The sequence below is a fragment of the Carettochelys insculpta genome, chromosome 23 (assembly GCF_033958435.1).
Source record: "Carettochelys insculpta isolate YL-2023 chromosome 23, ASM3395843v1, whole genome shotgun sequence".
Lineage (NCBI taxonomy): Eukaryota > Metazoa > Chordata > Testudines > Carettochelyidae > Carettochelys > Carettochelys insculpta.
This window is the reverse complement of record NC_134159.1, coordinates 3,546,072-3,568,216: the sequence shown is the minus strand read 5'-3', so window position 1 is coordinate 3,568,216 and position 22,145 is coordinate 3,546,072. Positions and strand designations below refer to the sequence as shown.

The 22,145-nt window shown below is 52.5% G+C and overlaps 1 protein-coding gene across 2 annotated transcripts in view; it reads right to left on the bottom strand.

Moving 5' to 3' along the window:
- Positions 1-1,924: 1,924 nt before the first annotated feature.
- Positions 1,925-22,145, bottom strand: part of EPHB2 (EPH receptor B2) — a 224,150-nt gene continuing 203,929 nt past the window's right edge. For both annotated transcript variants that reach the window (XM_074975904.1, XM_074975905.1), the window contains exons 13-16: positions 19,888-20,037; positions 14,973-15,166; positions 12,768-12,923; positions 1,925-8,902 (exon numbers count right to left, since the gene is read on the bottom strand). In XM_074975904.1, the coding sequence (XP_074832005.1) occupies positions 8,794-8,902; positions 12,768-12,923; positions 14,973-15,166; positions 19,888-20,037 (609 nt within the window). In that variant the 3' untranslated portion in view covers positions 1,925-8,793. The remainder of the gene's footprint in view (positions 8,903-12,767; positions 12,924-14,972; positions 15,167-19,887; positions 20,038-22,145) is intronic.

Sequence of the window (22,145 nt, the reverse complement as noted above, 5' to 3'; positions counted from 1 at the left end):
GTAAAGGTGGGAGTTTAAATTAACAGGGTCGTGCCTTGAGCCCTCAGGATTGGGTAAAGGTGTGTGTGTCCCTGAAGTGTGGAAGGAATAAAGAAATTTGTGTGGGTAACAGCCTTTAAGTTTAAAGAATGTAATGTGTATCTAGCCTCTCCTCAAGCTTCCTCTGCAAACTCCCTTGCACAACTCCACTGCTAGCTGTTCCTGTTCCCTAGCTCCTTTGGTCACTTAGCAGCAGGTTTTTAAACCCCTCATCTTGTGGAGTAGCCCTGCCCCCCGGCTAAGGCTGGAGGGTGCTAATGGGTTTGGGGATCAGAGCCTCATTATGAAGCTCTCCCGCTCCCTACCCACATTTCAATTTTTGTGCTGAGTCCGGTCTTCTCCTGTTTAACTAGCCATTTCCTGGGTGGAACAGTATCAAAAGCTTTAGTGAAATCTGGATGGGCTATGCTTACTGTCCAGAAAATCAGTTATCTTCTCCAAGAAAACAATCAGGGTGGTCTGGCACAATCTACCTTTTGTTGCATTTTACCTGAGTTAATATTTACCTCTATGGCCTTCACTACTCTCTTCCAACAGTTGTTCTAAAACTTTGCACACAGTTGTGCTCACACTAAAGACCCTGTAGTTTCCCAGATAATTTTCCTCCTTTCTTAAACATACAAACTACATTTGCAAATTCTTCAATCACAGGACACAACCCCCATTTAGTGCTTGTTTCTTAAGCCCCAGTCTGATCGCCCACCATGTGCCGCTGCTCCGCGAATGCCAGCAACCATCTTGAACTGTTCTTTCCACTATACACTGCAGGGCAGTCACCACACATCCCCTTGCTATTTCCCCGCTGATGACATATTCAAGGAGCAGTCACATTCTGTTCATAAAGCTCCCCACCAGACTGACCAGCAGCACAGGGTTTACTTTTTTTCAGGCAGAGGTGGCAGGTGCATATTGGGGGCTGTTAAAACAGCGGGAAACAAAGTTGGAAGCCCATGGAATGATGGGACGGAAAGAACTGCTTCGGGGGGTGGTGACCATGATGCACCACAATCTGTTTCTAACTCTCCAGGCAGCAGTAGCAGATAGCTGCCCATGATGCAATGCTCCCTCTCTTGATGCAAGAGCACTTACTGAAGGTGCACCATGGGGAGGTTCACAACCGGGGTAGCTGAAACAGCATATGGTCGTTGGCATAACAGTGTGCGTGAATTATTTTTCCCCATGTGCAGCACTTTGAGAGCTGGCTGAGCACTGCAGAGACCTATGTGTCAGCTCTCTGTCAAATAAGAGCAGGGGATTCACTTTCATTCAATTGGTGAACTTGGCACTAATTTACTGGGAACTTCAGTGCAAACCATTCTTGTTGATTACGGAGATGTTGGTGGAAAGTGAAATCTCATCAAACGTGTTTGCAACCCTATTCATGTGCAGGCTCACGTCAGATGTATCAGCTCAGGCCTCGTGGGCTCCCCTGGAACTTCTTCCTGCTGTTTATAAATGTTCCAGCCACCCCTGCAAAACCATTGTGTGATTCAAACTATCAACCACATACCATGACAGTGAGTTGCCGAAGTCACTAGTGTACACACAGTCCATTGACTCAAAGTCACATATAGGGTTTGTGGCATATTCCAGAGTAACAAATTTGTGAAAATCAAAGTCTGCTTGTGGAAAAGTCCCAGAGAAAATAATAGAATTTGTCAAATTAACAGTTCACATCATTTTACACTTAGGGGAGGTCCTGCTAATTTTTATCCATCCATAAAGGTATTTCCCAGGCTTGTAGTGAGCGCTCATTTTATCTGTGTCTTGCTAATCGATTGATATCTTTTGTATTTCCCAAGGGCAGCATTTACACTGCAGCAACATTACCGGGGAGGGCAAAACTAGGAAGAGGCAGTGACAAAGGAAAACCAGGAGCAAATGCTTCAAACTTTACAATTCACATTTATTTTGAAAAAATGTTTTGTTAAAAATACTCCTACAAAGGCATCGGAGCAGCAGGTGTCTGTTTCATTTATAAATACATCCCATTTATTTTATTTTTTTCTGAGTAACGTCCAGAGATGTTTGACGAAGCCGGGGAAAGCCCTGGTCGGAATGGAAGACACACACCCTTGTGTTACAAGGACCTGAAGGCTATCTCCCCATTCACGTTTAAAAAAATACAAATACTGTCATGAAAAGCATTACAATGTCGACGGAGCCACAGCCAATGTACAAGGTGAGACAGAACAGGACTGCGACCCACCTCTCCTCGAGCCCACCAGATAGCAGGGCCAATCCATGAGGCTGATGTGGGGTGGCTAAGGAACAGATGGAACGCTGATGAGCTACTTGTCTTGGGCAGCCAAAGAAGCACTCCCTCTCCCCAGGAGGCTTCACACACCAAGCCATGAGGCTCTGTGATGAAACAAGACTACTGACTATCTTGGGGGCCAACAGATGAACTAGGAACACAGCAAAATTGGCTTTCAGCCACAAACATCTTATTCCTGAATAATGCCAGCATCTCTCTGTGAGCCTTTTTGAAAGGCCAAGTCCCCATATGATATGGGGACATACTGGAGCATCTTCTGCAGGTTACAGGCAAGTGGAGACATTGCCATTACAGTAAGCCATCCTTTTCCCCATTCTGACACAAGCCACTAGCACCTGGCTCTTCGCCTCCTAGGTAGATGAGCATCGACAGGTTTCCCTATGTGAGGGCAGGTAGTTTTCCCTTTGCTTTGCTGACCCTGGCTCTGGTGCAGTGGTCCAGTTGCAGAGACAGAAGCAAACTCAACGGGAGTGATATTTGTTGCAATAGCTGCCCTTCCGCTGAATGGAAAGCTACAGTTGCTCTCAGGGGTTTCTCGGACGCACGCCGAGCTATGAGACTACGTGCAGTGTGACTGAAAAGGACATCGAGTCACCCAACCTGACCCACGGGTTGGGATTGCAGATCTCCTTCATGCTGGGACTCACCTTGTCCATGCAGCTCCGAACCAGGCAGTGGGGACGCAAGAGAGCATAGCTGTTCCCTGGTCATGAAGGAGAAGCTTATGTTACAGAGCTAGGAGTGCTCAATGATTCACTCCAGGAGAACATGGTCACTGTTCCAAGTCTGGAGTGCTGGCTGGGATGATCTACTCATGTCCATGTGGAGCCTGTTGGGGTGGGCCTCCTCCCTGTGCCACAGCAGTGGCTAGGAAGGGTTCACAGGTGCATAATATTTAAATTAATAATAAGCTACATCCACCCTGCTATCCTGACACCCCCTGGGCTTCTTTGAAGATCTGTCAGACCGGACAGCCAGCCCCCAGACATGAGGAAGTCACAAAGCTGCCTGGCTTCACTATTCCTTTTGCTTTCCTAGCAGTGTTGGGGCTCAGCCTGGCCTACATCAACACCTGTATGGTCTGTGGTACTGCTCTCAAGGGAGAATCCACAAAGAGGAACGGATTTAGGGCAGAGAAGTTTGGACCAGGCTCTGGAGAGCTCAGTGCCAGAGAAGCCAGAGTCATGGTTAGCCTTAGGTTTTGGTATGGCAGAAAACCCATCTGCTTGGCGAGACATTTGGAGGGTTCAAATCTTGGCTTTGTTCCAGTGCTGAATGAAAATAAGATCCTTCTAAAATGGCAGTTGGGGATTTACTACGCCTGTTTTCAACCCCCAGTTCTGCCTGATTCTCCCAGCTGGTGGATGAGTATTACTGGCTGTGCTGAGGATGGTCTCTCGCACTCCCTCACATCCATCTGGACCTGAGAAACCTGCCCAAAACAATTTGTGATGAGACTGAGACGGTTCTTGGGGATATTCCATTTTTTGATGGAAAAAATGGATTTTTTTGTGCAGCTGCACCAAGCCTGGAACAGCATAAGAGCAACTTGTAGCAGCCACATCATAACGCCGTCCCTGCTAGCCTGTGAGCTTCTACAGTGGATTCCCCATGCAATGCCTGTGTCTGGTATATCGACGGCAGCTATGCAATTTTTGGTACGCCAATTGTGTACCAAAAATCTATTTTCAAGTCATCGATATTTGTACCTGTCCCCACTGCAGAAAGCCAATGGGAGCGCACCTCCCGTTGGCATTCCTTAAGCCTTGTAACTCACAAGGAGCTCCGGGTGTGCCATTTCACACATGTGCAAAACGGCATTCCGGAAGATTGAACCTACGCGTTCGATCATCCTCAGCGAGTGCAGACCCAGCCTAAGTGTCTAGCTGACTGCTTTCCTCTTTGACTTGTGCTGGTGGCTGTTATCTGCTTTACAGCAAATGGTTCTTCTCTTACCTACACTGCTGTAAATCTGGAACTTGTATGGTGAAGCCACCAGGGCCACCCTTGTGTACAATGGACAGCAGGAACGTGCCTTTTTACCTGTCCCACAACAACTGCCGATGCCGCTACACAATGCATTAATCCTGTTGTGAACAACACACATACAGGTCCTGGGGAAAACCCATGCAAGGTGCACTTGTACGGGAAGTCACTGGTCACTGTTTGGTGGGTGAGTGCTCAGAACACATAAAGAACCTAACTGAGCAGGTCCTCAGCTGGCATAACTTGTCACAGCCCCCTTTGATTTCAGGGCTCGTTACAGCAGTTGAGGATCTCACTCACAATTTCTTATCTTTGAGACATGAGACAAAAAGATAAATCCCTGAATGGCGAATCTACTGCCAGCAGCTCCTATGTCTTCATCCTCTGCTGGGACTGAGAGAAAGCAAGTGCTTCTGGCAGGGCTGTTCCACGTTTACTTCTCTTTAACTCCAAAGTAACTCTTGTCTGGTAATTCTACTTATGAGGCTGGGGTGAAAGCTAAAAGTTGCTTTTTAAATATGACACCCTTGGGACTTTTGTACCCTGACACCAGCAGCCTCCATTCCACTAATTCTGATCCCTGATGCTCTGTCATGCTCTCTACGCAAAGGGTGGGTCATTGCTTGACTTTTTTATTGCTATTTTCCATGCAACTTCGGAATTTCTACCAGATACCACCATTACTGATGCAAGGTGGGCTGTAGCAGTTGGAAGCAGGACAGTGAGAAGCTGAAAGAAGAGAACCCAAGGTTAGGAAGAGAGGCTGATCTGCTGGAGGGAAACAGCTGAAACTGCAACCAGCTGAGAAACTCAGCAAGATGCAATTGGTAAACCACACACACACACACACACACACACACACACACACACACACACACACACACACACACACACACACACACACACACACACACACACACACACCATTGTGTCACAGTGTCAACATTTTTTTTTCAGTTGTTACAACTCTGCATGAAGCTGGTTTTTGCAACTAGAAGGATATTTCAGAATACTCTAGTATGTTTTGCACCCATGAAACACAACTGTTTTAAAGTCACTGAAGTGGCTCTCTGCTTTCTTAGGCGCAGGCCCACCTCCAGAAGCATTACCAGGCAAAGGGAGGGTGAGAAACATCGGACAGTAGTGCCTATGTTCTCAGGAAGAGCTAGAGCGCTGCAGAGAGATGTGGTGCATTATTAGTTTTTTTCATTTCTGTCTTATTCTCCTCTGATCCTATGTAAACTGTCACAGTGATGCCTGGTACTAAGAGACTAGAGAATATGCATTTCTTGATTTGACACCATGTGGTTTTTGGTCCTTGGCAGAAATGAGGAGAAATGTGACATCCTCGACTCTGAAAAATCCCTTCTTTCACAGTGGGTGGGGTCAGCCAGTGAGATGTGCCTAATGCCAGCTGGCCGGTGAAGAGCAGATTTAGTGCAGCAAAACAAGAACATCTCCCAGTGCACATGATGGTAAGGTCAGCCCAGAGCTCCATGCAAAGGCTGCAGGGTGGCCACCACGCCTATTGAGTTCACGGCAGCATGCAATAGGTGGCACAGAACAGTCAAGCATTTTCTAGGAAAGACAATGCAAGCACATCATGTGATCATTCCAGATGGCTGCCCCTTTGGAATTCGCTGATGGGTTTCCTGCAGAGGCAGCTCTCCTTGTGCACCAAGCAGCTGGTTGACTGTGGCTATATGGAGCAGTATAGACCTGTGCTTCCATCCTCCCTGGTGGCATTGTGCAGCTTCATTTGGTGCCTCTGCTTGACACCCATGACTTCTCCATGCACCAGCCCTGGTACGGAGCTTGTTAAACACTGGGACTGGTGTATACACACTTCAACTGAATACACAGATAAGGACTGGCTGGACTGTGTGTCAGAATGCAATCCAGCCAGCTGACACTGCCAGGTCCCCAAGAGCTTACAACCTGTCCCGGGTCACTTTGGTTGGCTTCTGTTGCTTGTTTCTCAGCCCTAATCATCAGAATCTGAGCCAAACTTTACCCTCAGTGAAACGTGGATCAATGCCATCGACTTCAGAGAGGTTGTTCTGAATTTACATGGAGGTCACTGAGAACAATGGCCCACTGTCCATGGCCTGGCCCGGCCTGGCCCCGTCAGGTTCCTAGAATTCCAGTGACTGCTTGGCTGTCAGGCCAGGTGAAAACCAGTCGCAGTGTCTAGCCACACTTCAGACGAGCAAAGCCTTGAGGGGCAGATTTGGCCTTTTGGGCTCCGGCTGCCGTAGCTGCGCTCCAAACGCATCAGAGAGAGCAGAGCAAAGAAGCAGGGTGACCCTAAGCTCACTGGGACCTGTCTCTCAGCCACGCTTTGTCTCCTGGTCAAATGTTCAGGGGAAAATGTTGTATCTTTTGCACATATTTTATAAATGCTCCAGGACAAGCCTGTGGGGACCCACACGTGGGGTTCCATCCACAGTGCACACTTTGCCCTCTTGGCTTCTGCCATGGGAAAATAACCAATATCAGGGCCCTGCAAACAGGTCATCAAGGCCTTGTGCCACTGTAGCCCACGGGGATCCTGTACAGCTGATGTGGTGACACTGGGAGCTGCCTGAAGAACGCAAGAGACACTGCATGCCCACGAAGACACAGGATGATGAAAGCTACAAGAGCAAATGCCCTGGTTTGCTCTCATGCGCTGCCTTACGAGTTGTCGTGGTATTTACACATACTGGGGGTTTGTCCTTTATTTCAGTTCTTTACGTGCTCGCTGACTTACCATTTGGGGCCTGGCCTGGGGAGGAGCCTGGATGCCATGGGGCACTTGCCCAGCCCCGTTTGTTGATGTGTTTTTGCTTTTGCGGTTTGGACTCCCCTAAAGAGGAGGCTGAGAAGGAAGCCTTTGGCACATGAAGCACCTCCTGAGGCAGGAGGCCAAGCATCTGGGTGCAGAGAGAGCAGCCACATAGTGTTAGGTTATCACAGTGAATGACTTACAGCCTGGCCTGTGACAGCGTCCCAGCATCCCTATTTACAGCCTTATGCCTGCGGATCTCTTAGGGTATTAGCTGCTGCATCAGTACACCATGTCTTCTCTTGTTGCAGATGGTAGGACCAGCAAAACTCTGTGGTCCTCACTTCTCAAAGCAGTCATGAGCCTCTGAAGGACTCCGATCATGAGTGGTGGAATAACTTCTCTTTTTCTCCTCCATAACACCCACCATGACCCTGTCGCGCCCTGCAGTAGCAGCCCCATCTGGGAGATGGTAATTTTAGCCAGATACCCAGCAGTTATAAACAGCTGTCAGACAATGGAAATTACAAAATAACAAATGAGCAAACGTGAGTATAAAAAACCTTGCCCTAGGCGCATTGTCTATCCAATAAGCTGCAATTCTCCTTCCGCAAGGAGAAGGTTCAAGTTCTCGAGAGATACAAAGCCTGGAAATGTCAGTTCCTTTTCATAAAAAAAACAACCAAGCAATCAACCAAAAAACAAAATCCAGCCCCAAACCCACAAATGATTGTAAACAAACAAGGTCAAAGGACAAATCTCCAAACAACGACAACAGAAAAAGAAATGGACACATCAGTATTCGTAATCAAAAACTACTACATACTGTACTAAGGAAGTCTTCTGAGAAAAGGTCATTGGCAACTAGTGAGGTGACCACTAAAAGTCTTGTGCATATGATATGTATGAGACAATGATGCCATTGGAGGGGTGGATGGGCAGACCCCCGGAGAACGTATCACTCACTAAACTGTTCCATGTCAAGAGAAAAGAAGAGCTCTAAAAAGGATTGGTTTCCCCATCCCTCACTCCCAATGGGTTCAAGATTCCTTCTTATCTGCAGGAAAAAAAAAAAAAGACTCCTTCTTGTTTCAGTTTGTATATTACAAAGCTTTGCAAAAGTTTGTCACTCTTCAGATGCACTTGGTCCCTCACGTGGTAAGAACTTCTCAGCCCCCTCCTCCCCACCTCCTGTGATTTGCCAGCTAGGGGCTTTCAGGAACAGTTGCTGACAGCAGGGTGTCCCCAGAGTCGCCATCCCAAGGGAGAAAAGGAGAAGTGCTTCTTATGTCTTCGCTTGGCTTGCATCTCCTTGACAAAGTCTCTTTGCCTTGGAGGTACCTGAGGCCTGCTGGAGCAGCCTTGTGCAGGAAGGAAATGAAAGGATCTGCTTTTTTATCTCCCTTTGGTGACTCTCAAGGATCTCAGAGCCCTTTTCGGAAATGCCATTGCTTTATTATTATTATTATATTTTCTAAAAAATATTTCATAGTTTATTCCCCAAAATATTTATCTTCCTTGTTCCCTTTTTCCATTGCTGAAGTCCTAGAAGCTCTTGGCAACTTCTTGCCACTGTTGTTAGGCTGTTTCTTCCCGTTGCCAGGATCCTTAGAGCAGCTGCCTGTCTCTGGGAAACGCAGAACACTCAAGAACTGGAGCTTGGACATACAGGGGCAAAGAGGAGAAGGGTCTTGAGGAACAGGAGTGTGAGGAGGTGTGAACGTCAAACCTCCACAGACTGGATCTGATTCATCTGTGCTCGCATCACTTGGATGCTGTTCAGAATTTTCTTCTGATGTCCTGCTAAAGTGACCCCAACTCGCAGAATGTCCCTGTCGAAGAAAAACAAATACACAATAGGGAATCTGGCTCAGACACAGAGAAAACAACATGCTGAACATGCATCTTCATAGTTTCCCTGAGGAAGCTGGGACTCTCAGGGCTGCTTCTGTTAAACTGTTACTACAGAAAGGTAACAGATTAAACAGGATTTGGTCTCTGACTCAGAATCTCAATACTTGGTCACATATATGGCAATGTACACCTATCTATCTCACAGAGCTGGGAGGGACTTTGAGACCTCATCAAGTCCAGTCCCCTGCCCTCACTGCAGGACCTATCGCCAGCCCAAGAGGTTTTTTTTTCCCCCTAAAAATATTTGCCCCAGATCTCTAAATGGCCCCCTGAGGATTAAATTTACAGCCCTAGGCTTAAGCAGGCCAATGCACAAACCACAGTGCTATCTCCCTCAACAGGCCTTAGCTCTTAGGCCAATATCAATTTAATCAATTAATCCATTGTCAGTCTCCACACCTCTTTCCAGTTTGCTTTTGCTAGCCCTGCAATTAGAATCATATCGTCCTAGGGCTGGAAGGGACCTCAGGAGGTCATCGAGTCCAGCTCCCTGCCTAAAGCAGGATCAACCCCAACCAAATTATCCCAGCCAGGACGTTTTCAAGCTGGGAATTGAAAACCTCTAGGGATGGAGATTCCACCACCTCTCTAGGCAACGCATTCCAGTGCTTCACCACCCTCCTGGTGAAGTAGTTTCTCCTAATATCTAAACCTACACCTCCCACAGCAACTTGAGACTTCCTGTGAGATAGCTGCGCAAGGGGGTATTATACTGCACAGCATTAGCCACCACGGTCACGGCAGCAACCCCATGCTCAGGGAACTCCTGCGCCTCCCTAAGCCAGAAGCTGGGGTCGCTCAATGACTGGCCTGTTCTATTCACTCCCCTGAAGCACCTGGCACTGGCTACGGTAGGAAGACAGTGCTTCCAGGCTACAATGCCCATTGTTCTAAGCCAGTGCAGTGACTTCTATGCCATCTCTCTCCTCACATTTCTGTCTCTCAGTTTTCACAGCCGTAACCTGGGGCTTGTGATACCGACCTCTGACCTTTCCTTGCCAGGCATGTGGAAGCCTCTCGCCGGAAGCATTATGTTAGTCGGGATTATCATCACTATCTGTTATTCCCATGGGTCCTGTCATGGAAATGCACCTGGAACTGATGGAAGCCGCCCGTATTATCGGGCCTCAGCTCTGTACCAAAGGGCACCTCTCTAAGACAGGTAGTATTTTTTGGTCTCTAGCTTCTCAGAGGAGCGTGCCAATGGTGGAGATTTTATGTGGGCAACAAGGACCTTCCTACTAGGAGTGGGACCAGCTCATTTCACTCAAGCTGCTGCACAGCTGTACTGCCTGGGATCACCGCCAACCTGCAGCATCTCTAGTGGGATGAGGCGGCTCCTGTCCCCCAGCTAACCCAGTAAGTTTGTCCTGGCCAGGACTGCCATGGCCATAACTATTGGCTGCTGGGGTTGGGGCAGTGTCAGTATTTGCCAGGAGAAGTCAGGTCGTGGAGGCTCCACTGGTCCCGGAGAAGAAGTGATCTGGCACCATGGAGGTGGTGAATTCACTGGGGTAAATCAGAGGCTCACACCACTGCCTGGGCACATGGGGGCGGAACATGAGTGACAGCCACTGCAGGACAGTTCCTCCGAGACAGGAGCGCTGTAGCACTGTTGCATTGGCCCTGTGCTACCTCCAGTCACAAGTCAAGGGTAGGTGGGGGCAGGAGAGTCATAGACCAACAAGAGAGAAGTGGAGAGTGTGGCCTGTAGGCTGCCCTGAGCAGGCTGATGCTTGGTAAAGCAGCCCTCTGCCTGTGCCTTTCGAGACAGCACTCCCCGTGGGACTCCCAAAACACTGGTACGCCGTGACCCCAGAGACTCAGGCAACATCCTCTGTGCTACCCTTCAGAAGGGCATCTGCCTACTGGGCTCCACATAAACATTCCCTCCCTTCCTGTGCGCACACAGATACTCAGACTCCCAGCACCCTCCAGTGCGCCAGAAAGGGGCATCTGTAAAAGCCTTAGCTCCTAGGCGCCAGGGTCTTTGCGCTCCTGCCGGAATTTGGGGAGTGGTCAGATCTGCTCAGGAAACTTTATGGTCCCTCCTCGGCTTTTCAGCTGATGTGTCAATGGGTTGAGTTCACAGAGAGAGAAAGGGCAAACGTGTCACAGAGGGTTTTGATAGTTCAGTCTTTGGCTTCATTCCAATTATGAACAAAATCCCAGTCTTGGTAATTCTCCACAAAAGAGTGTCGAGCCACAGCTTGCCTGACGGCTGGCCTCAGTGCCAGGGACCCTGGCAGCATAGCCGAGCAGATGGGCTGTTGACAATGGCCCAGGAGGCCCACGTAGTGGGGAACCAGGCAAGTTTCAAAATCTGCTTGACTGAAGTCAAAACTATGAGAGGACTGAACCCTTTCCATGAAGTGTGTGAAACTGGCTGAATCAGAGACCAACTCAGTACACACGCTCAGCTGCAGCTTCCCAGCCCAGTTTGGGTAGTATGTTTTTGATGAACACATTGCAAACAGTGTCCCGCAGCTTGCGTATCAGTGGTCCTCCCCACCCAGCGCTTCCCTCTTGGCCTCACTGTGTCGCTCTCAGGTTGTTATGTGGCAAGTGCTACCGTAGTTTCTAAGTGCAGACTGTGGGCCTCATAAGTCAGGCCCAGCAGTGTGTGGAGTGGCTGTGGATACACAGAGCAATTCAGAACGGTCCTACAGATATTTCTGGGTAAAGAACAAACCAACACCAACACCAACCCAAACAGGAAAGGTCAGTTTGGCTTTTTGGCTGACTGGATTTTGATGGAGCATCAGCTGTAAGAGTGCTCAGCCCTAAGCTGCCCCACACTAAACCTGTAAGTAAACAAAGCACTCCAGTACGTACAGACAGCTTTACCGCAAGGGTCACTAATTCCACTGCAGGGCTTCCAAAGTTGCATGCACCTAGCCACAAATCTTTTAATAGAAGCATGGAGGCCCTAACTAGCCCCATGGGAGCCCAGCAGCCTGTAGGCCACTGGACCTGGCATTTCAGCGGCCTGCTTGTCTACAAAGAGCCTCCAGTTTTGTTCCGGCTGGATGGGGCTTGGGGGAATCACGTTACTTCAGATGTTTGTGGGGTTATTCGGAACAAACCGGAGACTGTCCCGCACTCTTAGAATCCTTTTTCAGGAAGTGACTTTTATGCAATAGACAACTGCTTGTCACCAACGAACCCACTGAAGTCGTGGCATCGCAACGTGTCCTCTGGTGGCAGAAGAACTGCCTTATGCCCCTTTAATCTGTGCTATTGCCACGTGATGTTGCTGTGCTAGCTGTGGGTTTGGGAGAACCCCGTGCAGAACTGCATCTTCATCAGAAGGAGAAAGCCAATCGGATATCAAGGAGATAGCTGGTATAGAAATCGTAGAATCCCAGGGCTGGAAGGGACCTCAGGAGGTCATTCAGCCCAGCCCCTGAAGGATCAGCCCCAATTAAATCATCCCAGCCAGGACTATGTCAAGCTGGGACTTAACAACCTCTAGGGATGGAGATTCTACCACCTCTCTAGGTAACACACTGCAGTGCTTCACCACCCCGCTAATGAAATACCATTTCCTAATAGCCAACCTACACCTCCCCCTAGATAGACAGATTCTCAGCCTGTGGATTGAAGAGGTCAAGCAGGAATGGAAAAGGTTAGAAATGGTAGGGTGGGGTCTTTCTTTTCTGGCAAGAAATTGTTAACACAGCATAATGATAAGACTCTTACAAAGCTCTGGGCCCCCAAACCTGAGCACGCCCAAGCGTTGCAAGACGCCTGAACTCTTAGACTACAGGTCTTGGCACTTACTCCATGGTCATCTGCGACACCACGTCAAAGGTGGCAAAGCCGGCACTGGCAAAGCTCTCCTTGTATTGGCCCATCTTGATGGCATCCAGCCATTCATCCACTGTGTTGAAACTGGTATAATCTGGGATTGTGCGGTCCAGTAAGGGGAGGTTAATCCTGAAAGAGAGAGAGAGAGAGAGAGAGCGCAACGAGCAGACATTAGTGGAGCACTTGAAGGGATTTCTTTACCCTGAGTTGGCTGTGGAAGATGGACAAATCCCAGAATGCCTGTGGAGCAAGTCCATTCGCCCTCTGTCCCTGTCCGGAGGCTTTGTCCCAAGTGTGGTCCAACAGCACAGAGTGCTTTTGGGTCTGGGTAAAACATTACCCTTCCCTCTCCACAGTGGTAAGTTGAGCCCCTCAAAACTAGGCTGATCATGGGGAACAAATATTTAATAATGGCCTCTTCAATCCAGCAGAGAAAGGTCTAACGCGATGGGACAAAATGGCTGGGAATGGAAGCTAGGCACTGAGACTGGACAGACGGTGCTGCAGGGAGAATAATGAACCCCCACTGGAACAGCTCACAAAGGGTTCTGGTGACTTCTTTATCCTTGACCATTTTTTCATCCCGACTGGATGTTTTCCTACGATATCTGCTCTACGAATTATTTTGGGGACATCCTACAGAGAAGACGGTCACAGCGGTCTGGCCTTGGAATTGATGACTCTACTAATCTAAGCAGGTGATGAGGTGCGGGGTGTTAGCCCCAGTTCTACCAGTGATGTACTATGTGGTTGTGGGCACACTGCTTCCCATCCTTCCCTCTGTGAAAAGGGGGAAATAATTCTGAACCCGTGGGATGGGGCAGAAAGGCGTGTGCATGTAGGGGAGCTCAGCTGAGAGGTACAGTAGAAAGGAATACAATTAGTATACCCTAAAAGTGGATCCCTAGTTCTAGTTGTAACACAGCAGATCTGCAAGGCTAATGATTCATAACGACAAGTCAGTAGCCTTTGCAAAAATCACTCACTGCCGACACACTCTCCTGTGTCCTGCCTGTAGGATAGCTTGTGGCTCCATCCCTCTTTCTAGGTCTTTGCAGAGGTGTCTGCCATAGGCTGCACTTGACCGTCATGCTGGTGCCAGTCCATAATTCTATCGGTTTCGCTGGGGCTGCATTTCAGTGAGCTCCCTTCAGCGTCAGTCACTAATGAGGGCTGATGTTGCAGGTCTGCATATGTCCTCTGCTCATTAAAATCAGCCTCATTGTAAGGTTGACTCCCTCTGTTTTGCTCTGAGGAGGGGCCAAGCACCTGCGAGGTTCGTAGTGCTCCTGACGAACAGACCCGCCTGAGAACAGCCAAACCTCCTCAGGGAGCCTGGTGAGGTTAAGTGCTCAGAGTGACACAGAGGAGGGCTAGTAAAGCACTTCCTCCCCACAATGGGAACTGGGGGTTCTGCAAGGCACCTAAAGAGAAAAGAGAAGTAAGGGAGCTGCCCAGGGACCAGCCAGCAGCAGGAACGATCAGGCTCCTTGGCTGAACCAGCTCAGCTTCCCTCTGGGTTCCTGCCCAGCTCAGAACTCTGTGCCAGCCTCCCTCTCCGCTCCAAACAGGACGACCTGTGCCAACAACAGCTGCTCCCTCCTGGGCACAGAGTGGGAACTGGGGAAGTTAGGTTCTAACTGGTTATTTCTATAAAGGGAAGGAACCTGCCCTCTTTGGCTGTTTGCACTATTCAACCCCACCCTATTAGTAAGGGCCTTTTGTCCTGTATCTGAGCTGGGGCAGGACGAAAATGGTGCATGCTGCCACAGACGTCAGCTGGATTCCTGACACTGCATGTGTCTCCTCTCCAGGATCTCTTTCACACATGGTTCAGGCCATGTAATGGGTCTATTGTTTGGCACATGCTAATGCCTGGACTAGAGCCTGGGTCCTTGGTTTTCTAAGAGTGCTACCCAGTGAGCTGAAGCCTGCAGAAACCTCCTTCTGTTCTCTCAGTTTTCTGTAATGCCTGGCTCACAACCTAGGGTGGACACGTGCTCCTAACCCCAGCCAAAGGGAGGTGCATCCACTCCAGTTAACAGAGGGCACTGTCACCTGTAGATAATGCAAAGGGTGGCTATAGCAGGTAACACCCTCAGCTGAATGCCTGAGGTTTCACAGCCTGCCATTGATGGAGATCAGCCGGAAAGAGGAGGTGACAGAAGAGAGACCTACCCGGAGGAGAGGGGTGCCATGGCTTTCAGGCTATTGGGGTTTCGGATCATTTTGTCCAACGTGTTGACAATCTGCCCGAATTTGGGCCTGTGGTTCCGATCCTTCTGCCAGCAGTCAAGCATGAGCTGGTGCAAGGCGTTGGGGCAGTCCATGGGAGGGGGCAGCCGATAATCCTGCTCGATCGCATTTATCACCTGCAAGACAAGCAGCAGCGACAAGCTCAGCGCAGTAGGACTCGCAAGGACGAGTGGGACAGCGCAAACGACACGGGTCGCAGCGGTGCCCACCGAGTTCGCTCTGTTGTCGGGGCATGATGGGCACGGCCAGCCTTGCGCTACTGGGGCTGGCGTCCCCCACTCCCGGCAGTGACCTGGAACACAACTCAGCGAGCACGTGCAGGCCACTCAGTCTGATGCTAATGAAACTCGCTGTAGGACGTAAACAGAAGAAACTCCTGCCCTGCTCCCTACACAGAACAGGGCACGAGACGCAGGGTGGGCTTACTGAACAGGACAGCTCTGCCATGCCCCCACCTCTCTGGGCAGAGACTTCTACTCCCTCTGTCCTACTGGTTCCCAGCCCTCTGTGCGCTGGTGCCACTTGATCAGACTGGGCTGCGCTGACCACTGCCTCTCGCTCAGCTGTGTACCTCAGGGTGTGTCTGCATTGCACTGGACGCCCATGGCTGGCCTACAGAGGTGGCTGTGGGGCAGGCTTGTGGGGCTTGGTCTGCAGGCCTGGCTCACAGAACTGTAGATGTCATGCTCAGGTGGGAACCTGGGTTCAAGGACTCTGTGAGCTGGGAGGCTTCTAGCCTGGGCCCAATGAAACAGTCCTGCAGCTCAGGCCCTGTGCCAGAGGCAGCTGGCACAGGCCTGCCCAAGTTTTTATCTGCAGCGTGGACACAGCCTCAGACAGCACCGTGCCACCTCCCTGACTGCAGGAGCAGCCTACGCTCCAGTGGAGACACCAGCACCGGGAGGGGAGCCTAGAAAACCTCTCACAAAAGCCTTCAAGACTGCAGTTGGCAACAGACCCTTGTTCCGAGAAGCTGCGTGCTCTTCTCCATGCCCCCACCCATGCCTGGGCCAGGCTGCGCCCTTCCTGGCATCTCCATCCCCCGGCGAAGAACATCCTGACCCTTTCCCCTGGAACCAGAAACAGCGTCCGGCACCTGCCATCGCCACCCTGGCCAGGGCGATGTGCGTGCACAGAAGTCAGGAGGCTGCTTGAGCTCAGTGTGGTCTGACCGACAGGCAGCCTGTTCCTCTCGCAGAGCTCGGCAGTGAGGAGGGCTCTGTGCAGGCTCACCTGCAGTGCCTGCAGACGCCCCACGGGTTGTGCGCTGGGGCACTGCACAAGCTGGTCACCCATGGGACAGGAGGAGGAGACAAAGGTGCGGATGCTACGCAGAAGGCTGCTGTCGCTCCACACAGGAGCCCCTTGTACTGACCAAAGGAAACGTCGCTATCTCAGAGGCTCGCCAGCTCCTGCGCTGGCCCAGCAGGAAGAGAAGGACGAGCTCGCCCCAGAGAAGGTGACAATGAAAAGATCACACACCTAGTCCTATGGCTCTCTTAGCTACAGGAAAACTCCAACTCCCCACACACATCGCAACACAACACAGCGCAAATCGTCCTCTGCTGTGGAGGGGGGCCTGGAAAAGATGCAACAAGTCGGGATCCAGGGAGACGCCAGGGTCGGCTGCCCAATGCGGGAACCTTGCACGTTCAGCCAGGTGGCTCTGAGGGGTCAAGGGTCTCCTGCTTGTGAAGAGGACCCCCTCCCTACAGGCCTGTTCCTCGGGGTTCAACCACGCAGCAGCCAGGCTGTCAGATGGTGCTTCATAGCAACATCAAAGTGCTCAGAGTCTTGCTGGCAGGATCTCCCCCCATGACCTGGCTGGCAAGGAGATCAGAGTCCTCATGGAGAACACGGCCTCTATGTTTTCCATCAACAGCAGGTGTAGCCCTTTCGCTGGCCCTCACTCAGAAGACCCTCAGCCTGTGGGACTTCTGTATCAAACACAACTTTGACTGAAAGTTTGTCACCTCCCGGGCGCACAGAACTCTCCTGCAGCTGCTTGAGCGGAGACGTCTCTTTCCACCACGCAGATCTTCCAGAAGCGGGGTGCTCCCTGAATGGATCTATTTGCAACCAGGCAGAACCGCCATTGTCCCAGTTCTGTTCCAGCTGATGCCTGAGCGCAGCCCACCACCAGCTGCCTTCCTTGTGCCATGGACGGGAGACCTAACGCCTGCATGTCCCCCCATCCCACTCACCAACAAGGTCCTGCAGAAGAGCGAGAGAGACACGGCCACGGCCTCGGTACAGCCCCAGCGACGTTGGTGTGGGACCTGTCGAGACTAGCAGTGCTCCCTCCATGGCTACTGCAGGTCTGGCAAGACCTCCTGTCACAGGATCACAGTGCCCTCCTGTCCCCCAACCACTGCCTCCCCTGGTACGGGAGGTTCTGGAGCCCAGCCTCTTTCCCTCAGGGGGCTGGAGGGGTCATGTGATGGGGTTCAGCGGTCCCCATGCACTGGACCCTGTCTGCAGGCAGAACAGGAAGTTTATGAGGCGACGGAGGCCCAGTTTCTCACAGAAGAGGCAGTGCAGCAATCAGAGACAGTCATTCCAACCCGGCCTGGGGAGAGGAGCCTGAGGGGTGCCCCTCTGGGATGCAGCTTCCCCACTCGCCACGCCGGCTGCCTTCCAGCTCCCTCTCCCCCCAGCTTCTAACTGCTGGCTCAGATTCAAACCCCGTTTGGCTCCTCCCTCCTCTTTGTTCAGGGCAGAGGTGTTACCTGCCAGCCTAGGTTATAGCCCCAGGGTCATCCTTAGCCACTGGTAGCTGCTCTGCTTGTCTCACACACACCCAGCCTGAGTCTCACACATGCACACCCCCCCCACTCCATCACAGGTCCCCGCCATGGAGTGCTCCACGTGGGGCTGGAGGTAGGTGCTGTGTGCGTCTCTGAAACCCTTCTGCCGATCGGGCCAGGTGTGGGGGAGAAGTGAGATCTGAGGGAGGCCAGTGGTCCCACAGCGCGACCATAACTCCTGGTGCCATTGCACCGGCTGCAGAGCCATCTGCTCAGGGTTCCTGCTGGGTAGCATCGGTTTGCTGCCCTCTGGGAGCTGCAGGCAAAATTGGGGCGAGTGTCAAGCGCCACTAGCCAGTGACTGGGATCCTGCGGAGGCGCCTCGGGACTGGTACCAAGCTCGAGACTGTGAGGCTGATGTGAGGACCTGGATTCCCTCTGGGACCAGCTGCTCCTGGAGTGACCACGACCAGCAGGTCTGAGCTGCCTTGTGCTTTGCGAACAGCACGGGCTGCGAGCGGGAGGGCAACGTGGAACATGGTCTGTGCCTGTGGTGATCCGACAGCTGAGGGAAGAGGCCTGCGTGAAGTGCCACACCGATCACTCCGGCCGGCGCTGTGACGGTACGGAGGACTCCCTGGGCTTTGGTACTGGTTCCCGTTGACGTCAGCTGCGCGGCTCCGAGGGTCGGCTTTCCCGCGCCTGACAGCGAGGGAAGATTAGCAGAGCTGCCCTGTCCCGGGATGACTCCCGGCGGTCGTGAGCTGGGAAGCAGGACCTGGACTCTACCCTCAGTGGAGTCTGGTGGTGGTGTGGCAGGGACTCAGCTGCGCTGAGTGCGCGCCTGCCCCTAGGACACGGAGTCACAGAGACCTGGGTGGCCGATTCCGGCAGAATCAGTGTCTCTCGTGTGGCCTGCAGAGCCTCAGGCACCTGCATGTGTTGGGGGTCTGGTTCGTGACTGGGGAAGGGGGGCCCAGAGTGGGCTGGAGTGCTCCACCCCACGAGCCCGAGGGGGGATTGACAACTGTACGACCCAGGTCTGTGCTCCTCTGCCTAGAGGGCAGAGGGGGAAAGGTGAGTGCAGCGGTGCTCACAAACCCCCGCGGCAGAAGCGTGGTGGAGCAGCGCAGGCAGCTCTGCAGCGATCTCCCAAGGACCTGCTTGCAGGGAGCTCCGGCGGGAGGAGGAGAGTCTGCCTGTGGCCGAGCCGTCAACAGGGGAAGGACCCACGACCGTGAGTCTGACTTGGCGGGGATCCCCCTTCCCTCTGATCAAGCAGCGAACCGCAGCTGGTTTCCTGAGGGTGAGCTGAGAAGCCCACGCCCCAGCAGAAGGACCCAGTTAATGACAGTGTGTAAGCAGAGGGCTGGGTGGGGCACACCCCACACTGAAAGGAAAGCCGGGGAGGGGTAAGACACATCCCAGGGGATGCTCTTCCCCCAGCTGCCAGAGAAGACCCAGAGGACTCCAGGTGGGCGATGAATTGTGACTTGGCTCCGACAGGCTGTTGGCTGCAGTCCAACGACCAGGCCTGAGGGTGCCCGAGTAGAGTCTGCTCCACCGGCTTCATGTCACCGTGGCGCCCTACAAATTCGGGGCTGCAGCTGGGACTGAAACTGTTCCCAGTGCCCTGGGCGACACTCCGAGGTCTGGCAGCCTCCTTCACGTGGCCCCCGGGAGCTCCCCATAGTACATAGCACTACCAGAGCACTTTCCCCACCCCAAATTCCCCCTCACCCACCAGATCCCCCCAACCCCCACCCTAGAGCTGGCAAGGGGAGCAGTTTAGGCTGCTTATGTCTGCCCTAGGCACTCCTGAGCTGGGGGAGGTCTCCTCAGGCCCCTTGTGTCTCCTATGTGGCCACAGAGATACACATGGGCTGTGAGCAGATCAGAGTCATAAAGCCCAAGGCCAGAGAAACCCCGAGAAACTCAGCTAGAGGCTGAGTTGAACCACACCCAGGCAGGGAGCCTTTCCCCTTCCCACGCTATGGGCTGAGTTCAGCCACACCCAGGCAGAGAGCCCGTCCCCTTCCCATGCTACAGGCTGAGTTCGGTGTCTCTCCACATCTCTCTCGATAACTCACATCTTGATTGGTCATATCCCAGTAGGGCCGCTCCCCATAGGACATCACCTCCCACATGACTATGCCGTAGCTCCACACGTCACTGGCCGAGGTGAATTTCCGGTACTGAATTGCTTCAGGCGCTGTCCACCGGATTGGAATCTTCCCGCCCTGCGGGAGAGTAACAGAGACAAGGATGCGATCTGGAAAACAGGCTGTTCCTCCCTTGGCCGGCACCCTCCGGACCTGAGTGATCCTGAAGGAGGAGATATGCCGGGCGAGGGGAGGACAGGTCCCTAAGCTGCCTAGAGTGGAGGGTACACTCCTGCAGAGCTTCCAAACAGGGCTTGAAGGCTCCCCCCACCTTGGCTAAGTTCCCCGCTGCTGCAGGACTGCTGGAGGGGCTCCGTGCCCTCACCAGCTCCCTGCCATGGGACTGTCAGGCTCCTCCTGCGCTGGGCCAAGGGCCCCCTGCTACAGTTGGGCTCCCCACCACCTCCCCACTGCCACGGCTGGAGCTTCTGGCAGGCTCCTGACTGGGGCTGAGCTCCAGTAGTGAGGTTCCCTGACCTGGCTCCTTGCCCTGGGGCTCCCCAGAGCAGACTGCCCGTGGGGCTCCCTTCCAGGAGCAGGGCTCCACTGCGCCCTGCACGGATGGAGTTCTCTGGTCCAGAAACATCCATGGTCCTGTTGGAGGAGGGATGTTGCTGGACGAGAGAGTTTCAGCCTCTACTGGCATACAACGAACCCGCGAACGGAGCTGCTAGGGCAGCCAACTAGAATTCTCAGCCATGAAATGGCAACTGTGCAGAGTTCCTTAACCAGAAGTTGTCACACACCCTGACGCAACTCAGTACCCGCAGGCAGGGTCAGACAAGGAACCGGTGCTGCCCTTTTGGAACGGGTGGGCCACCTGGACGTTAATCAATGTGTTCCTCCCTGAACTCAAAGCAGGATGAAGCACCGAGCTGAGGCCACAGGCTGCTAACGGGCTGGGTTTATAGGAGAGCACTCTCACCAGACACTCCTGCGATGCCTAAGGCCTGTTGTGCCAATGGAGTCACCTGTGCAAAAATTAGCGTGGAAAAATATAAATGGTCCTGACTCTCATCTCTTGATTTTCTCTCCACCCTGTGGCTCTCTGTGACTTAGCCCAGTGGAAGGAGAAAGGCAGATATGTAAAAGACATCCTGTTTAATTGCACAAGATTTGTGGGATGCCCGATACTCTTGGAGCTAGGGCTCCCATGCTGGACAATTTGCGCCTGTCTTCTTGTTGTATGGGGTCACAGAGGTCCAGGTTTGGCTGTCACCCTCAAGCAAACAGAGGACACGCATTGGAGTCACTGCTGGTTAAGCTGGTTGAAGTGAAGCAGATCTGGCCCATGTGAAGGATTATCTCCTCCCGCTTACTATAGGTCCTGATAGGTGAAACCATCTCCGACAACTACAGACGTTAGACACGGATATGGTACAATTACCCTAAATGCTCACCGCAGGCCACGGTGCAAAGTGGAGGGTGGGGGGCTGTCTCCCTGCCCTGGAAGGGGGGAGGCCAAAGTTAGAAGGGGCGGGGCTTAGTGCAGTCAGTCCTGTACTACCCTCCCTCCCCGGCACTCCTTCAGAGCCACCTGCAGAGTCACAGCACAGCACTGCTGTGTCCTTTCACTGGGGCCCAGAACAACTGCCCCTTTTGCCCCCCTTGCTGGCAGGCCTGCTGGGGTCTGATCAGACCCACTGAACTTCAGGCCACAGAGACGGTGTGCCCAGAGAGACCGGATGCAGCGTGATGCCCAAGGACTCAGACTGGGGAGAAGAAGTTCCAGAGGCCTCAACCGAGAAAAGACAGTTCCCTGTTCTGTAACTGGTGCTCTTCCAGATGTGCTGCTCACGTCCATTCCAAGTTGGGTGTGCCCGGGCGCACACCCACTCGCTGGAAGCTTTCTGCCCTAGCCAGTAGCCATTGGGTCTGTGCGGTGCCCCTGGGAGTGGTGCCGAGATGGCGACCAATATATGCCCTACGCACCCCGCCCTCTGCTCAGTTCCTTCTTGCCGACTTACTCCGACAGTGGGGAAGGCGGGAGGGTTTTGGAATGGACGTGAGCAACACATCTCGAAGAACACCAGTTACAGAACAGGGAACTGTCTTTGCTTCTTCCAGTGATTGCTCAGGTCCATTCCAAGTTGGGTGAATACAAGCCGATGCCTCAGAGGTGGGGTCGGAGCCCCGAACAGACTGCAGGACAGCCCTGCCCACCGCAGCGTCTTCCCATGTGTGCT